We start from the raw sequence: 20,391 nt of genomic DNA on the forward strand, positions 1-20,391 counted from the left end.
TTTTATCTCAAAATTTATTTTCTTCATACAATGCAGTTTTTAATGACTGGTGTAACTTAGGAGTGATCGAAGAAGTTAAAGAAAATATTGCGGTTGACTATGGACATTATTTACCGCATAGACCGGTGATCAAAGAAAATAGCTCAACACCAATTCGACCGGTGTTTGATGCGTCTGCGAGGAAACAATCGTCTCCTTCTCTAAATCAGTGTTTGGAGTGTGGACCAAATTTGATAGAACTAATTCCATCTCTTTTGTTGAGATTTCGGGAAGGCAAGTTTGCTGCTATAGCAGACATTGAAAAGGCTTTCTTACAGATCAGTGTAAGGCCTCAAGATAGAGACTGGCTTCGGTTTTTCTGGTGGAATGATGTGGAAGAAAGGAAAACGAAAATATTTCGTCATACTAGAGTAGTATTTGGGGTTAAGAGTAGTCCTTTCCTTTTGACAGCTGTTATAGAATTCCATCTACAAAAGTACATGAAAAATTCTTCATATGATACGGAGATGATAGCTAAACTCTTGCGTAGCTTCTACGTAGATAACGTGGTTGCCAGTTTTGACAAAAAATCCGAGATGATCCAGTTCATCGAAAAATCTCGAGAAATAATGTATGAAGGAAAGTTTAATCTTCGAGGTTGGTTACATAGCGGAGATAACTTGAAACATGAAACTATTTCACCCGTATTGGGTCTGTTATGGAACTCTCAGAAAGATAATTTAACTTTGAATCTGAATTGGCTAGAAGATTTTGAAGTGGGTATAATAACGAAGAGAATAATTCTTGCTGTAACACACAAAATATTTGATCCTATTGGTATTGTGAGTCCTGTTCTCTTGTATCCTAAAGTATTGTTGCAGAACCTATGGAAAACAGGAATTTCTTGGGATACTGAAGTCGACGAGAGTACAAAACAAAATTTTGTGAATTGGTATAAAAGCCTTTTTCTCTTAAAAAAAATATCCCTCCTACGTTGGATACATTCCAGCAAGGACAATAGGAAGTTCTGCAGCATTCACACATTCTGTGATGCCAGTAGTAATGCGTATGCTGCTGCAGTTTTCTTGAGAACTGTGACGAATTCTGGAGTTGAAGTTCATCTGTTGACATCGAAGTCTAGGGTAGCTCCCGTGAAATCTATTACGATCCCTCGTCTGGAATTGATAGCTGCCACGATAGGTGCCAGACTATGCTCTTCTGTTTTAAATGGTTTACAATGGCAAAATGTGGAAACGCATTTTTGGACGGATTCTACAATAGTTTTGACATGGATTCAAAGGGAAGAGATTGTCTGGGCTGTCTTTTGGAAAACAGAGTCAGGGAGATTAGAAAACTCACAGATCCAAAAACGTGGAAACATATTGCTGGAACAAAAAATCCAGCTGACCTCCCATCAAGAGGTTGCACCACTAAACAACTTTTAGCAGTTAGATGGTGGGAGGGCCCCGACTGGCTGAAGAAAAATCAGGAAGAATGGCCTAGACAAAGGGAAATACCGGACATGGAAATAGTGAATTCAGAAAAAAGGAAATCAGTCATTTCTGCACTAAATACGCAAAGGGTAGAAAATTTTTTTGAGAAATATTCATCTTACCATAAAATGTTAAGAAAAACTGCTTGGATATGCAGATTTATCAACAACTGCAGAAGACCAGATTCTAAACAATCAGGAGAACTCACGGTCCCTGAAATAGAAACTGTAGAAAAGAAAATATGCAAGATAATACAAATAGAAGCATTTGGCAAAGAACTTAAAGTTAGCAACCTTTGTACCTTTTTTGACTCAGATGGCCTTATTCGGTTAAAGACCAAGATTACTAGAAGAGAGGAAGAAAAACAGTACGTAAAGTTCTTATGAAGTGTGTTCGCTGTAGAAGATATAGCGCAAAGAATATAGAGACTCCAGCACCTCTTCCTGAAGATCGAGTTCGAGATGCTCTGGTGTTTGAAGTGACCGGAGTCGATGTAGCCGGTCCTTTTTATTTACGAAAAGGAAAAAAAAAGGCATGGATCTTGCTCTTTACTTGCGCGGTCTATCGCGCGATACATCTTGAGCTGATAGAAAGTTTATCAACAAATGCGTTCATCTTGGGATTAAGGAGATTTATTGCCAGAAGAGATCGTCCAGGTATTATTTACAGTGACAATGGCACTAATTTCGTTGAAACTGAAAATCTGTTAAGATCGATAGATTGGAAAGAAATAGAATGTCATTCAACTAGTATGAGAATACAGTGGAAGTTTAATCCCCCAACTGCTTCATGGTGGGGCGGTTGGTGGGAGAGGTTGGTACAAACAGTGAAGAAGATGTTGAGAAATGTTCTCGGCAAGTCCTGTGTCTCTTACGAGGAAATGTTGACTATACTTTGTGATATCGAATCAGTGATTAACTCAAGACCCCTTACGTACCTTTCAGAAGATCCAAATGATCTTACGGCACTAACTCCTTCAATGTTTCTACAAGATGTGCACGGCGTCGGAGTGCCTGACTTAGACTACCTGGATACCATTAATCTGACAAAAAGATACAAGTTATTGCAGAACTTAAGAGAACATTTTCGCAAAAGATTTCGTGATGAATATTTAGCTATCCTAGTGCAAAAACCATCTAAACGATCTACTCGGACTATCAACAAAAATGACTTGGTGTTTGTCGGCAGCGACAACAAGAAGAGAATAGATTGGCCAATAGGTCGTGTTGTAGAACTATATCCTGGGAAAGACAACGAAGTACGTGTTGTCAAAGTGAAAACTGCAACGGGTGAACTCCTAAGACCTGTGAAACGTATTTATCCTCTCGAACTTGATAGACCTAACTTGTTTAGTGACTTCACCATGAACAGAAAAAACTCTGCCGATAAGTGTGACAGTGATATGAACTATCAAACTAGATATGGACGTAAAACTGTAAAACCTGTTACATATTTTTAAATTGCTATACTAAATTTTGTTTCTTTTCAGTATTTTAGAAATTTAATTGTCCTAACAGTAGTCAATTGGAACATGTTATCTGGATATGGTATGAATGTAATGCAGAAAATGTTTAGATGTGTAATCCTTCTTTGTAAGTATTAATTTCAGAGCATTAGTTACTTTTCATATTTGTGAAAGTTGTACTTGAATTTTTGTTTAATTATTGATAAATTTTGTTTTGATTTTCCCATCTTATCGAGATAAAATCAAAAGGTGGGAGGATGTCACATTCTTGCCACTAGGTGGCGGGCATCTCTTCCTTTACTTCTGCTGTAATTAAGTTCCGAGAGTCCAGTGGAGATTGGAACCGCTCTGAGGAGCGTAAAGACTCAGAACTAAAAATGTACTGTCTTAAAATAATTATCACCTACCTTGTAAATAGTGTATATTAGCTTTTATTTCAATAAATAATTAAAAGACAAGATGGCTTGTTAGCAGTAATAGAAACTCTTACTGAAAACGTGATTATTAGAAGCCTGGCGTCGTGAACACTGAAGATGCAGCAGGTAAGGAATTTTACATTAATTTTGTTGTAAATAGAAGAAACTGATGCAACAACCTGACATCCTGCTATTTTTGGTTATGGGACTAACTGATAACCTGCTATTTCTGATTGTTGGACTCCCTTATATGCTGCTATTTTTGGTTATGTTTTATAGGACTATGTAAAGTCATAAATATACAGATGCCACTCAAAGTCACTGGCAATTACAAAAAACATTCTTCTCAGCAATTACAAAAAATTTTATAATTTGAACAACCTTCTCCAGAATTCTTAAACATTAATTATTTTCCTTATCGAACACAGGATGGTTTCATAGCTGCAGACTCTCTCCTCATAACCGACGTCATTGCTTTATCACACAGGTTCCCATAATATTACTACAGCTTTATATTTATATACTGTACTTGATAAATGGAAATATATGAATTTTATATGCATACTACTTAGAGAAACATTCTCGAAGGGGTGTTGTACCAGATAACAATTTAGATTTATTTTATATGAAAAAATTTGAAATTTAATCTTTTGTGCGTTTTTAATACTGAAACTAATATTTAAATAGAAACAAATTTTAAAAAAATTACATTCATTTACAGAGAAAGTTTGGAGGAAGAAAAGTCTGCAACAGAAGTACCAGCAGTTGGATTTTTCAGCTTGGTAAGTTTTCAGGCTTCAGTGTTATTCTTCTATTTTACCAAAAGTAGAAAACTAAAAGTATGTCATAAATATTTTACAATGAAACTTAAAAATAATTTTTAATGTGATGTAATAAAAGATAAAACAAATGATTATTTTAAATAATTAATTTCTGAATAATAATGTATTTTGTAACGAAATTAAAATTTTGAATAATAATGATCGGCATTTGCGGAGATATGTAATGCATTTTGTTTCTATGAATCAGTTTAGGTACTCAAGTGTTGGTGATAGTGTCTTGATGGTCTTTGCTGCTGTTATTGCTGTAATTTCTGGCGCATGGTCTCCTGCAGAAACTATAATTTTTGGAAAAGTTATTGACAGATTGGTTGATTATGATACAACAAAGCAAAACCATTCTAAAGTCAATATGTAAGGAACATTTATTTGTGCCTTTCGCTTTGAAGTACTTTTAATCTTTCAAAAATGAATAATGCAATGGATTTCCGAGTGCATTTGGTGTATTATTATGTCTTCTAAAGTTACATTCTTAAAAGTTTTCGATAGTGTTTCTCTTTCTAATTGCATTACGTAGTATAGTGTGACTGCAAATGGTGTGTTACAAAATTTTTAATCTAGTAATTGCGGAATATGACAGATTATCAAATATCATCAAATAGAGAACATGTCATTAATGATTTCCTCAATTAATATAGTAGGAATTATGGCGTTAACCTGTAGAGCAAGCATGTCAAACTCGCGGTTCGCGCGGCACATATGGCCCTTGACTTATTTTTCTGCGGCCCTTCGTTCATTCCGAGAAAATAACAACATGTAAGTCTGCTCTTGAGATGGTCTCCTTGCAAAACGTACTTTTCCAAGCGATATTGAGAAACTGATAATCTATTTACAGTGCGCTAGAAAGAAGGAGCACACAGACTTGGCATTGCTGAAGGCAGTCTTAACACGATTAATTGCCCCTACCGAAGAAGTCTTCCAAGTGGGCATGACCCAAGGAACAATTTTTGCCTCACAAGTCTGCGAAATATAAGTACAAAGCCAATGATGAACGACAAGCATCCATCTAAAAGGAAACTCAAGCACATGTACATGTCAAACATCGACCGTTCCCCAGCCTTGAGCAAGTGGAGCCAAACCTCCAAAGACAACTTTCGATATCTGACAATATAATGTCCCCACAACAAGGGTCAGACAAGACAGTTCATGCCGAGCCTGAAATTACCATCGAATAAACGACGGTTCTAGTCTTGTGAAGACAATTAATTTTTCCCCAGAAGTCGAGACTGTCTAGGTACAGACCTAGCCAGATCGCTAGGATTGCTCCCGGTCGACCCCCGAGGGGGCATTCGAGCACAGTTAGCCCAGGCAAGCCTGGTTACCAGCGGGGCCACGAGGAGACCTATTTCGGATTAGAGCAGTGAGATTCTATATATTGCGCTTCGCTGCTCCTTAGCTATTCCTCGCTTTCAGAAGAGACCAACCTTAAACAACCGGGTCTCCTCCTAAAACATTGGTCGGTTCCGGATATTCAACCCAGCCCCCCATTGAGGATAGCTTCCTCCGCCATAGTCTATAGAATTAACAGAAACACAGTGGACTCTAAAGCGAAAATTCAGGGTATCCTTGAAATTTACGAATACTCGCCTGCATGCTTCCAAAACACCAAAAATTTTGTATTCTACGTGATTTCCATTTTCGGTTAGTAAGGTGCAGCTTTTCTCACATATGAAAAGGAACAAGTCTCCAATGAGATACAGGCTAACATTCATCTGACCTCTTTTCTGAAGGCTGCTAGTGCAAGCAGCGTGTCTCCGAACATCTTAAAGTTGGTTATAGGAAAAAGGTGTCAGATATCGGGAAGGAAGCAATAGGTATCTATCTGCTATTCGGGTTTTCTTAAGTTCCTTCTTCGTTTTTAAAGAACTACATTAGATAAGGTTTACTTTTACATTAAAAAAAAATGGCCTTTTCTTTCTTTCGGCCCATACTACTGTACATCTATGACTATTTGGCCGTTTGCGATACTGATTTTGTCCATGTAGAGGTTATAATGCGCCAAACTAATGGTGAATGTATTCCATATTGTACAAGTAAACAGCGCAGTTATAAAAACCAACTAAATGGTATTTTGATGAACATATATAGAAACGCTGATTTATAAACGAATGAAAAACAAAAGCTCAGTATATAAAAATCAATTAAAATCTCATAAAAGATGAGTACAGGTATAAAATGTCTATATGTAAAAGATTTTAAATGCACCATATAATTGAATTAAATGATTTTAAAATCAATTCAAATATAATAATAAAAATCAGAGTTTCTTCAAAACTGGAGTAGGTTCAAACTGATGTTATTTGTTCCAATCAGGTGGTCAAGACTTACATAATAATAGAATCTATCAAAATAGGGACACTCCACTAAATATATTTTCTCCATAGACTTGCATCACAATTTGAGAAAAAAAGTTAAATTTCGGTTTTCAGTAAATAATTATGAGTAATTTGAGGGTGACAAATACTAAGGCGAGTTAAAAGAATCTTCTGCCGATTCCTAGTCGTCTTCCAGTACTTCATTTTAAGATTTAAGTTCCTCAATTAGTTATTCAGCTACCACCCCAGAGTTTAGTACTCATATCCACACGCAATTATTTCTAGGTTTTTATGTATTTAGATTTTCATTTATTATGTAATTGCGTGGCATTTTCGAATTTATGTGTATGTCTATATCTATGTGTTAAATTAGTTCGGTCTGTATGAATGAACATGTCGCAAATATATGCTAATATCTATGTATTCATTATCTATGTATTCAGTACCCAGGTAATGCTGTATTTAGTACTCATGTGCACAAGTAATTAATTCTTAGGTACTTATGTATTAAGAAAATTATTTATTATGTATTTAAGTGGCACTTAAGTATTTATGCATTTATGTGTGTATTTATGTGTTTAATTAGGTTGGTTCGTACGAAAGAACATGTCGCAAATGAATGCAAATATTTATGCATTCAGTCTCCAGGTTACGTCGTATTTAGCACTCATGTGCACACGTAATCAGTTCTCAGGTTTTTTATGTATCTAGGTTATTATTTATTATGTTTTAAGTGTATTTATGTATTTATGTATGTATTTATGTGCGTAATTAGGTCGGTCTGTAATGAATGAACATGTTGCAAAAGTATGCTAACATTTATGTATTCAGTATCCAAGTCACGTTGCATTTAGTACTCATGTGCACGCCTATTAAGTTCTCGGGTACTTATGTATTTAGGCATTTACTTATTATGTATTAAGAGGCATTTACGTATGTATGTATCTATGTATGTATACATGCGTTTAATTGGGTCGGGTTGTATGTATGAACATGTCGAAAAAGTATGTTAATATTTATGTATTCAGTATCCAGGTAACGTTGTATATAGTACTCATATGCACACGTAATTTGTCCCCAAGTGTTTATGTATTTAGGCATTCATTTATTATGTATTAACGCGGCAATCACGTAATTATGTGTGTATTTATGTGTGTACCTATGTGTTAAATTACTTTGGTCTGTATGCAGGGGCGTAGCTAGAGGGGGCCAAGGGGGGCATCTGTCCCCGGGCGCAGAATCCAAGGGGCGCCAAACTGATGTTAGGACATTTTAAAATTAAATGTTTTCCATCCTTGGCAAGCAGTAGGGGGCGCGAAATCTTCAGTTGTCCCTGGGCGCTGAAAACCCTAGCTACGACTCTGTCTGTATGCATGACCATGTCGCAAATGTATGCTTATATCTAAGTATTCAGTTTTCAGGTAACGTCGTATTTAATACTCATATGCACACGTACTTAGTTCTCAGGTATTTAAGTATTTAGGAATCTTTTTATAATGTACTTAAGTGGTTTTTTTGTATTTATGTATCTACGCGTGTATTTATGTGCTTAATTAGGTCGGTCTTATGAATGAACATATCGCAAATGTATGCTAACACTTATGTATTCAGTATACAGGTAACGTTGTATTTAGTACTTATGTGCACACGCAATTAGTTCTCAAGTATTTATGTATTTGGGTATTTACTTGTTACGTATTAAGTGGCATCTATGTATGTATTTATGTGTTTAATTAGGTCGGTTGTATGAAAGAACACGTCGCAATGTCTGCACAATGATATCAAACGAATGTATTACTGCCCTTGTTCGGCCATGTAAACTTTTTATTGGAGTTCAATATACGCTGGGCCCGGACACTTTGGACGGGAGTCCACCCTTTTGGCATTTGGTCGGCAGGACTGCTGACGGTCCGGTCCGGGCGTTGGGACAGGGCGTCCTTTTCGAGGCTCGCGTGTGGCCCCTCAAGCCGGACTCTAGATAAGGGAGGACGTGGCGCTATACCAATACGGGTGGCTAAAACCCGCCGGGAACTGAAGAAATTCAACCAATCAGAATAAGCTACCGCCGGAGACTGTTTTTGGCGACCAATTTTTATGCCAGCAATTGAAGGGTTTGTTTTGGATTTATTTTCCGCTCATATTCCTCTTTTCGTATCTTTTGATTACGTCTTTTTCGCATCAATTTATAATAGTTTTCTAACTTTTATTGCTATAAAAGACAATGTAGTGAATACGAAAAATTCGGTGGATTATCACGTGAAATGTGTAATAAAATTTCTAGCTTGTTCCCGCAAAAAAAGGTGTACGGTGTTGTATCGCAAAAGTTTTATGCTAAATTGTACATTTCACTTTATTTTGTGGCACTGAAAATTACAGAAAGAATTTATTTTTTGATCATCAAGAAAAAAATGCACATGAAAAAGGCTTATTAATTTGGCCTGTGCAGAAGATGTGTTGCTTTTTTCTTTCTTAATATATATATATATATATATATATATATATATTCTTAATATATATATATATATATAAGTATTTATTAGGTACTCAAATTTAGCCAACAAAGCCACATGCAGAACCTATATATATATATGTATTAAAAGATTCCTAAATAATAATAAATAATTTGATTGAACTTTTTCTAAAATGCATTGCGTTTTTGTGTGATATTTGATTTTTAAGAAATGTAGCATGTTGAATAAATTGATAGTAAAAATCTCAAATGTACTGTATTTTTGAAAAGGTTAATATGAAATTTTATTAAATTGTTTTGCTTATCTAATAAAATCTGGAATTCTTTCCCAATTTCAAAAGAAGGATGTGTGAAGGATTAATGCATGTAACAAATAGATTTTTAGAAAAATTGTCATTAGCATAACATGAGGAGTGTAAAATGGGAAGATCTTTATAATGTAATATAATGCAGTTGATAATCATCTGAAAAAGAGCCCATGAATGGTAAGACAGCTGAACACTGATAGTTAGGTTTATATCCTAACTATATATTTGGACACCTTTTGCTTAGCTTATCTGGTCTGATGATCTGTATAAAATGGTAAATGAAAAACAAAGTATTTGTACCCAATATTAAGTCTGATCTGCAAACAAGATTACTGTGGCTGCGGAAACCGACATGCCAGTGAAATATATGTGTCATGTAGATATTACAAAAAATAGATCAGCTAGAGTACTCTTATCAAGCAGTATGGGGACAGGTACCATATAACCAAATATGTACACTGCTCAAAAAAAAAAAAAAAAATGGGACAGTGCTATATCTCCCGTTCTACTGGGCCGATTGACAAAATTCAAACTGCGTTTTTCATGTCTCGAAAGCGCGACTTAGGATATATATTAGATTTATATATAGCACTATTCTAACATAGGTATTTTGACACAAAATTGGACTTTTTCTGAAATAACATACCAATTTTTTTCCATATTTCGATTCTACGACTCAAATTATGCCAGAATACCAAGTTTTGTAAAAATCGCACGACTAGTTTTTAAAATATTAGCTCTCAAAATTTTAGCTCCTCAATGTTAATTGAATTTGGCAAATATTTATTAATATCTCTTTTTTTATTAAACGTTTTTGATTTTTTCTCTCACATTTCGAAATTTAGGTTCATTCCAAATAAAATTTACCTATTTTTTGTGTTTTATTTTTTAAATTTCTATTTTTAAATAATTTTTATAAATTTTTCGAAAAAAATTTTGAATTATAACCTATAAAATTTTTACCATCATCATAAGGTAGGTGTATTTTTAAGCATATCTGCAAAAAATTAGACTTTTTTATTCAAAATTTTCTAAGATATACACGAATTTACATATTTTCGCGTTTTGAAATTTGGCATGTTTTTTTTGAGCGATAATAGCGCCAAATGTGGTCTATGGATTTTTGTTACACTGAATTGCCACAGCTATTTTTAACCTTTAATTTCAAGTAAAATTTTACGGAGAATTAATTATATGATTTTTTCCTCTCAATAAGGCGTAATAAATATTTATTAATACTATATGAAAATCTATTTTTTAAATTATAGATGATATTATTCAAATTTTTAACAATTTTTTAAAATTTCTCTCTTTCTTCCTTTTTTAAAAAAAATAAGAGTACATTTTTCTAAGAGTAAATTTTTACCTTCGGCGTTTTATCGTCTGCTACTTTACTTCGTTTAAATCCAATTGTCTAAAACTGAGAATTTTCGTTTAATGTTTATTTGAATTTTATGACATTAACTGCATAATTTATTTCTAAACAAACTGTTGCTTTTGAAGTGGCTGAAAGAGCGGCAGATACTACCATCCATATTTTTAAAGCACAGTATATTTTTATAGAAACATAAGATTTAGAATAATCATTTATATAAGTCAAATTATGATATAAACATACAACCCTCTAGAGACTGAATTAGTGGAAGTTCAATGGTTATGTAGAAATGATCTGCAGCTACTTAATGGCTGGATAAGTCAGCAGCTTCTGTGGACAAGTAAGAACAATTATATAAATGACACACAACATTCTGGATTCAATTAACAACGAGGATGCGATGTTTATTAAATGAATTTAAGAAGTTTTAACACATAAAAAAAACCAACTCATTTTTTATCCTAAAATGTATTTTTGTTCGCAGCGTATTTTCATTATATCCTTAAAATTCAAATTTTGAATGTAATTGTCAAGAACTGAATCCTAATCATCAGTAATATAATAAGTAATCATTACGGTTATTAATAATCCTTCTTATAAAGTAATTGCAAATATTTCAAAAAACTTTGTCTGAATGCAAATATTTTTCTATGCAAAATTTTTAATTTTATATTAATCAAGATTGCACACGATATTATTTATTTGCACTTCAATTTTTACCGTCAGCTCTAGTAGAAGTTACAAATCAATTATATTTAATTAAGGATTGGATTGGATTATTTAATTATGGCAAAGCACACGAGGGCTATAAGCCTAAATGGAAGGAAGACTTCGTGGAAGACTTTCTAAGGTAAACAGGCTCGTAGACACGTTACACATGGGGAAAACCACGAAAACGCCCAAGCAGCCAGCCCGTTCGCGGGATTCGAACTTCAGACCGAACTACCGGTGCTCAGCGTCTTAACCGCTCGGCCGCTGGTGGGCTATTTAATTAAGGAATGACCATCTAAATTTAGAAACAGCGTACCGTAACAGCAATTCAAGTATTGGCGCCGTATCTTTCATGTTACTCCCGATTGGCAAGCTACATGATTTTTAATGTAGTGGTGTGTATTTAATTATGGCAAAGCAAACTAGGGCTATCTGCCTAAGGGGAGGGATGCCTTTCGTGGAGGACTTTCTAAGGGAAACTGGCTCGTATACACGTTACACATGGGGAAAACCACGAAAACACCCATGCAGCCAGCCCGTTCGCGGGATTCGAACCTCGGACCGAACTACCAGTGTTCAGCGACTTTACCGCTCGGCCGCTGGTGGGCCCCATGTTTTTTAATGAGTATTCGGGTTTTGCTAGTAACTTCATTTGGAAATCGCGCTTAAACTAGGTTAGTTGGTTATTTGAACATAGAAAGAACATGAGAGCTATTTGGTTAAGATGCTTTCATAGAGAACCTTTGTAAAGAGAACCTAGAAAACTACGAAAACCAACCATGCAGCCTGGGTTAGACTTCGCAACAAACAATTAGTATTTAACAATCTTCAAATGCTAGGCAACTGGTGAGGCTCCAATTAAATCTCCAATTTAATATTTTATTTGTAAATATTTAAAATATTGTTATATACTTAGACACAAAAAGCAGAATTTAAGTTTTGTTAACTCGTTAATAAACTACCAAGCCGTAGTGCAAATGAATATTCAATTTCTTTTGCAATAATTGTATTCACTTAATATTCTTGGAATATGAGCTAAAGAAGGAACGTTCTCAGAAGATTAAAGAAGTGTTTAAATCCAGTGATATAAGGTTTGTTTTAGATGCTCAGGATCAAAACGATTCTGCAATTGCCCCAATAGTTGACTTGTAAATGGCTGTGAATTAAGCAGATGACTTTTGATCTTACGTTTTCAGTCAGACAACGTATTCCAAATGTTTTGTATTGCATGATAATGCATCTTTTCATTATTCAATAACCAGTCGGAGAACCGCTTGTGTTCCGAAAATAAGTATGTGTACTCAATCTTCCTGCATGTTTTTCAAATTTGTCTTCTTGCGATTTTTTTCTTTCCCCCAAACTAAAGTTGCCTCTCAAAGGAAAGTCTTTTGATATTGAAGAGACAAAAGGAGTATGACATCTACTTTTAGAGGCATGTCAAAAACAAATCTCTATCTATTTTTATTACACTCTGATTACTTTACTAACATACAGTGAATATATACTAAATCTTTTACTTCAGCTTAAGTAATTCGGAATTTTTGACGGAATTCTTGTCGGAACTAGGACTTAGAAGATAAGTCAAATTAAATATTTCGATAACCCAATAAATTCAAGGTCGAATTTCAAAATTTTATTTTCGAAGGAAGGGGAAATTTTTTCAGTTTTGGTCCATTATCCTAAGTATATTTGCTTCGATTCTTTATTTTTCCATAAAAGCGAAAAATTTACGTATGGTATACATATAACGCATAGCTTCAAATAAAAATTTAATAATATACGGAGTGGTTATAATTAAAGTTCCACATTGAAACGGTCATAAAACGAAAACTACTGGATCAAATGTTATCAAGCTTGGTAATCGTGTAAAGGAGGTCATAGGAATTTATCTTCCGGGAAAAAAAGGAAGTTCGAAACCTCACCACCAGGGGGGAAATGGCGCTGTATACAATTTTGTTAAACGAAATATGGGTCGGAATCTAACTTAACCTTTTGTTACACGGGTTTAATATGTTGTATATATACCCTTAAGAAACTTTGAAGTAAGCAAATTACCATTTAAAGGCGTTAAATTCGATAAACGTTGAGTGCGCCATCCGTGTAAGTGAGAAATTCGTCCGTGAAAACCACGAATTAGCGATTAGAAAATGTGAGATCGCAAATCACTCGCACAAGTCCGTACAATCTGGAAATCATTTTCTTGCAGATCGCTAATTTGTAATTTTTGAAGCCTGAATTCGGCCCTAAAACATAAAGATACTGATTCAAAACGCTTTTAATCGATTTGGGCCGAAGAAATCCCTCATGTTATCTATCTAGCACCATTGCATTCTCCTACTGCATTCGATTGCATAGCAGTCATTCCACACCGTTTAGTGTTGAATGACAGCTACTTTTATAACTGAACCATTTTTCTCTGAAGAGCAGTCGACAGCTCGACCACTGTGTTTGCAGCCCACTTAGAGTCAATGTTAAAATGTTTCGTGATACATGAACTGCAGTAACATGGCATTTTAGATACTACGATTTTTATGCAGAGCTGGGTCCCACCTGACGTGTGTCGCACAGTTACTTAGGCAACATTTCACGAATGAACGTCTTATAGGCCAAAACTTCCCCTCTTCCCACCAGTCCTCAACCTCTGTGACTTTTAGCTATAGGGTTTTCTCAAAAGCACTGTTTATGGTGATAATCTAAACAATTTGGCAGAAATGAAAAATGTGATTCACTGACATGTCCGTAACATTCCTCCTGATATGCTAAGAGCTGCTGTTGAGAATGCAGTAACGGGATTTAACTTGCTTTCGGAAAATGCTGGACGCTACATTGAACATGCTTTGTAACACGTTTCGGAAAATATTAAACATATTTTAAACAGATGTTTTCGTGTCTTATTTCATTTATCAATCTTGTATACAGCGCCATTTTCCCCCTGATGGTGAGTTTTTGAACTCTTTTTTTTTATTTTCCGCGGAAAATAAATTCCCGTAACCTCCTTTACACGATTCCCAAGTTTGATAATATTTGGTACGGTAATTTTCCTTTTATGACCATTTCAAATTTGAACTTTACTTATAACCACCATGTAAATTAAACTTTAAAAATTTGACAGTTTGGTTCAGGTCCCAGCTTTAAATATATATATATATAAATATAATCTTTTATATTAATTCTCTTAGAAAGAATGTTTTAAGAAGCTAATTTTTCTCTCGCGTTATAGATTGTATAAAAAAACATGATCTTTAATATGATTTAGATTGTTTCAGCCAATATAAGAATCGGGTCACTCGGTGGTACAGAATAAACCCTGCTGGACTGTTATATTTCTTTGTCATTTAGCAAAAATCTTTTAATTAAAATATTTATCCTTTGGACTTCGCTTTAAACTTTATTTATAGTTAAAATGACTAGAAAATGAAAAGCTGTCTTCAGCTGAAACGCAATTCATGTAATTGATATTTTTAAAAATTTACAAGAATGCAAAATTTATGGAAGTCTAGCAATCGAAAAATCTTAATTTTCTTGTGTGTGCACTGAAAATAACTGTAGAAGGAAAGAAGAAAATTAGGGAGAAAAGTAAGCAAAAATTTGCAGGGAAATTTGGCTGTCAGACGTACCAAGATGTTTCGAAAAGTTGGACGCTTTTGAATATACTTTCAGGATATTTCAAAGAATTTAGGTGTTTAAAGAAAAAACACTTGGACGTGTACACCAGCAAATACCATCAATTGAGCTTGTGGTTAACAGAAAAGACAAAAACGATATCATTGCAGATTAAAGTGAAGAGCGACTGGTTTTAGACTATATGGTTGCATAAATTTAAATTACGTTATAGAACATCATATCGTATCATAAATTGAGAATCCTATGATTTTCTCATTCGAATTATTTGAATATTCAGGAGTTTATCCAGTGATGTATGTGGATGTCACCTAAAGACGTTTTTTTTTTTCCTCCTGATGAAACAGCGGCCGAGCGGTAAAGTCGCTGAACGCTGGTAGTTCTGTCCGAGGTCCGAATCCCGCGAACGGGCTGGCTGCATGGGCATTTTCGTGGTTTTCCCCATCTGTAACGTGTATGCGAGCCAGTTTCCCTTAGAAAGTCCTCCACGAAGGCATCCCTCCCCTTAGGCAGATAGCCCTAGTGTGTTTTGTCATAATTAAATAAACCAAAACCTCTTTATGAAACCAGTCTTTCCTTTCATCTCATACCTTCAAAATGTTTAGCCTCTAAAGACTGATAAAGGCTCTGACCAAATATTGATGAAATGGATTGAATTGGATTATTAAGTTACGTCAAAGCAGGGCTATCTGCCTAAAAGGAAGGATGCCTTTGTGAAGAACTTTCTAAGGGAAACCAGCTGGCATACACGGTACACATGAGAAAATACACGAAAACGCCCATGCAACCAGCCCGTTTACCGGGATTCGAACCCCTAAGTGAACTACCAGTGTTCAGCGACTTTACCGCTCGGCCGTTTGTGGGCCTTTATGAAATGGAAGGCGATAACTTTATTTAAAATGATTGTCAAAAATATCAAGATATTTCGAAAATTTGGATGCTTTTTAATATAGTTGCGGAATGCCTAAAGAAAAAGAGCAAGAATAAAGTAGAATGCCTGAACAAAGAAGAAAAAATAAATTTTTGGGTAAAATTTAGTATTTGTATTTTTTTTTTTAAATTTAAAACTTTTTAATCTTATGATAGTTGATTCTTACGATTTTAAAAATAAAATATTTGACTAAAATATGAATAATATTTAAGAAGCCAAATGTAGGATAAAATTGTGTAAAGCAATGGGCACAATGACAAAACTGTTTAAAGCAGTGTATGCAATTCATCCTAAGTTAAAATGTCGGTTATACATCTCTCTTATTTATATATATCTTTTCTGAACGGAACATTGAAATGCGTGTCAATTGTGCTTTACTGTATTTTCTCTTTTAATATATGCAGTTTTCAAACGCATCGTAGTCCGGGTTACAAAGTATTCCTCCGAAAGAAACGCAATTCAAATAAATAAAATCAAATTCTGGAAAATTTATAATAATAAATATATTAAAAATGCTCAATTCGAAGGAATTAATAGAAAATTTTAAAACAATTATCTGAAGAGACAATGCAACACAAACAATTAAAAGTATAAAAATTTAAAAATTACCTAAAATAATAACTATGACAAAAAATATATATAAAGAAAACTATTTGAAAAAAATAAACGCTGAACCTTTATTTACGCAGTTCGAATAGGTAAATAGAAAATTTTAAAACAGTTATTCGAAAAAAACCATGCAACTTAAACAATTAAAATGGAATTCGAAAAAGAAAAAATTACTTAAAATAATAAGTTATAATTAAAAATATAATATAAAGAATATTATTTGGAAAAAAGGAACGATGGTGACTTTTTTTCCTCTCACGGAAGGAAACTAGGTTGCCATATATTAAGAAGTTCGCCAAGTGAACTATTCTTGGCGCAAACTGACAAAAAAGTGCCAACATAAATTTGTGAATTTCTCCGTAAATTTCGCTCCAAAATTTACAAAATTTCATATTTAGGCGTAATTTGAGTCGTAGAATCCAAATATGTAAAAAAATTGGTATGTTATTTCAGAAAAAGTCCGATTTTGTGTCAAAATACCTATGTTAGAATAGTGCTATATATAAATCTAATATATATCCTAAGTCGCGCTTTCGAGACATGAAGAACGCAATTTGAATTTTGTCAATCGGCCCAGTAGATCGGGAGATATAGGACTGTCCCATTTTTTTTTTGAGCAGTGTACATATCAAACATTTGTAATTATGTATTTTAAAGTTATAGGCTTCCAATACAATTAGAATTTATATTTCTGTAATACTTATGAGTCTTCTCTGAAACATACTTATTTTGCTTAAATCTACTTCCAAAGTACTTTATTTTGATACAACCCATGGTTTAGAAAAATTAATGTTTCTGACATTCAAGAGCAGATAAAAGTCATACTTAACTGACAAAAACATATAAAATTAAAGTAAGGCAAAAATAGCAGCTTAACATAAAATCTTGTGTCAGTTTTAAGAAATAACTGACGTAAGTCCCTCTTCTTCAATAAAAATGAAAAAAGGTTTTTATTCCTGGCCTTTTGAAGAACAGATATCAGATAACACTCAAAATTAATAAGAATTATACAAATTCTGCATCATTCTAAGCCTTCTTGATTTATTTTAATCTTGAAATTCATGACCTGACAAATTTTGTGACAACTATATATTTTTGAGAACCTGGGACCACAGGTGGATTTGTTCGAACAGCATTCCAAGTTCTTCGATACATGCTCGAAATGACTCTGCATGAAAAATTTACAAATTAAATTCGTCAAAATCTTTAGAAAGTGAAATCTAATGCACTCAGTAAATTTGTTTTTTCTGTGTGAGGAAATCAGCTTTTTCATTACCATCAGTTCTACAATGGAAATGAGCATGCTTGGCAATTAGTCTGAGTTGAAAGTGTCTTGAAATTTCTAAACATGTCTGCAAATATAGCTTTGATATATATACAAGTGAAATCTATTTAGCCTATTCTTAGTATCAGTAATATTAGGTGTTTTCAACATTAAATGGGGTACAAAAAGTCCATTATGATATCTTCAGTGATGAGATGTACGAAGTTTGCTCAATTTGCACGCGTCCTTTGCTCAATTTGTCCTTTGTTCTTTTTGTTTGCTTATTACTTATTCCAGGGAAAAGCGTCTTGCATGTTGTAACCGTACTTTAACATAAGTTAAATTTTACATTAAAACATGAAATATAAATAAATTATTTTAGGATTTCCATCGAGATGGTTTTAACATGAAAACTGCATAATGGAACTCCTAATAGTGTAAAGGAAGGTATAGTTATTATAAAGACTATTAGTATTAATAGAGGTGAAGCTAAGCAGGCTTTAAGCTTAACGAAAAGTGTTTCCACAATAAGACCTTCTTTGACTCACATGAAGTTTTAGATTTAAAGACAATGCTAAATGGGGAAACCTTTAGCAGAATAGAAAATTTTTGAAAAATCTCTGCTGGTTCTTAAAACTTTACAAATGATCAACTGATGTGAGAAGAAAAGTGAGGGGCAACTTCTGGCACAAATTGTGCACATCATGAAATTTATTTGCTATTTTATGTAATTTCCATGATATTTCTTATTTAATTTTTTTTCATGCACAGTTACTATTTGTTTTCCGTTTTTGTAAAAATTAAAACATTTAAAAATTAAACATAATTTGGTATTTTGAATTTTATAAAATAAAGTGTGTGCTCTTTGTTAATATTTTAATAGCTCACCACTAGATATTTTAATCAAAATTTTATCTAGGTTGATAAATTACAATTTAATATATATTGCTCAAAATATCAGATTATGTAGCATAATATGAATATTTTTTAATAAATTTTTAAACTCTGTAAATTTTATTTTTTAATACTATATTTTAAAATATTTTTTGCGCATGGATCATATGGATAATCACAAAATATAACTTGAAGTTCAAAATTTCAAGTGTTTGTTTTCTATGTATAAGTAAGTTGTTTTTATCAATTTAACACTTCATCAGTCATTTCTTAACATATTAAATATAGCATTGGTCCCTAGGAACCAACCTTAAACCAAGCAAAATAGAATTGTTATTTAACATGTTAGATATTAGGAAAACATAACATTAATGTAAACCATTGTAAAACAATAAATGATTATTACTAATTATTGTAACTAAATGCACACTTATACTCAGATACCACCCATTTGTCTTAAAGCCGTTTTTGACTCTTATACAACACTGGTATAATAAACTGAATGATGTTAATTTATTAAATCTGCTTGGAGAATAACAATTATAAATAGAGTCCTTTGTGTGCAGTTATTCTGCTACTAAGAACAATTATTCCAGATGAAAAAAAAAAAAAAAAAAGAAGTTCCCCAATCAGTTTCAATATAAAGAATAAATTATGATATATCATGTAATGATAACTTCATCCGAAGATTCTGGAGCAGACTACAGTGAGAAGCTTTCTATAAAATGGTCACAAAATTTTCACACTGAGAAAAATTATTACTATCTTCCATAATTAGTATTCATCAGCAGTCGAGTGGATAAGACTAAGAAGCACTAATAGTTTGAACACTGGTGGACAGGCTAGCTGCATGGGATATTTCTCTTGTGCCGCATGAACAGAAGTCATGTTCTTTTAAACATATACTTCATGAAAGTCTTCTACCCTTAAGAAGATACTGTTTTCCTGCTTTGCAATAATGAATTAAATAAATTACTACCATTGATACAGAACTTTTTTTAAAAAAGAAAGAAAACACTTATACAATCTCTTACCAATTGAAATATTTTTATGCGTGCTCTAATATGCATAATACAGAATTGTGAAAATTCACCACAATTCCACAATCAGAAATGATAGCAAATTATAGGAACATAGGCAGCAGATGCGTAGACTACAATATACAGTTTGTTGCTCTATACAAAATAAAAATTAGAGGCATCCAATGGTGATAGCTGTTGTTGGAATATTTTATTTGTACAGAAAAAGAAAATGCTTTGGATTTCAAGAAAACTTATACAGAATTTCTGCTAGGGATTAATACATGACATCTGAAATCATAAGCAAGTGGAATTAAAATTGCAGCTTAAAGACTGTGTGATTTCCTAAAATATAATTACAAACCCTGGAGACTAATGAAGGTGATAAATTACTGCATATTATTCAGAAAAGTCTTGGCAATGAAAGAAAATAATGTACATAGTAACACATACGGTGTAATATAAAGTGTAAAATACCCCACAGATTCATCATGAATAAAAATTACTTGATTGTGCTAATGTTCCAAGACTTTAAAAATTACATCTTTATTTTTACATAACACAATGAAATGAAACAGAATTATTTCGATGGAGAATAATGCATAAACAAGTTTCATGTTAATTTTTTCAATTAATTTTTTCTTTTGGGAGTTACTGGGTTACCTGGGTTATTTTATGAGTT

The 20,391-nt window shown here is 33.3% G+C and overlaps 1 protein-coding gene across 4 annotated transcripts in view; it reads left to right on the top strand.

Moving 5' to 3' along the window:
• Nucleotides 1-20,391, top strand: part of LOC118200600 (ATP-dependent translocase ABCB1-like) — a 137,473-nt gene that overhangs the window by 15,332 nt on the left and 101,750 nt on the right. For 3 of the 4 annotated variants that reach the window (XM_085817492.1, XM_085817490.1, XM_085817489.1), the window contains exons 2-3: nucleotides 4,075-4,135; nucleotides 4,383-4,546. The exons of the other annotated variant lie outside the window; for it this stretch is intronic. In XM_085817492.1, the coding sequence (XP_085673618.1) occupies nucleotides 4,075-4,135; nucleotides 4,383-4,546 (225 nt within the window). The remainder of the gene's footprint in view (nucleotides 1-4,074; nucleotides 4,136-4,382; nucleotides 4,547-20,391) is intronic. 4 annotated transcript variants of the gene reach the window in all.

Source organism: Stegodyphus dumicola, chromosome 5 (assembly GCF_044657685.1).
Source record: "Stegodyphus dumicola isolate Sdum_Otavi_A_Nest chromosome 5, ASM4465768v1".
NCBI lineage: Eukaryota > Metazoa > Arthropoda > Arachnida > Araneae > Eresidae > Stegodyphus > Stegodyphus dumicola.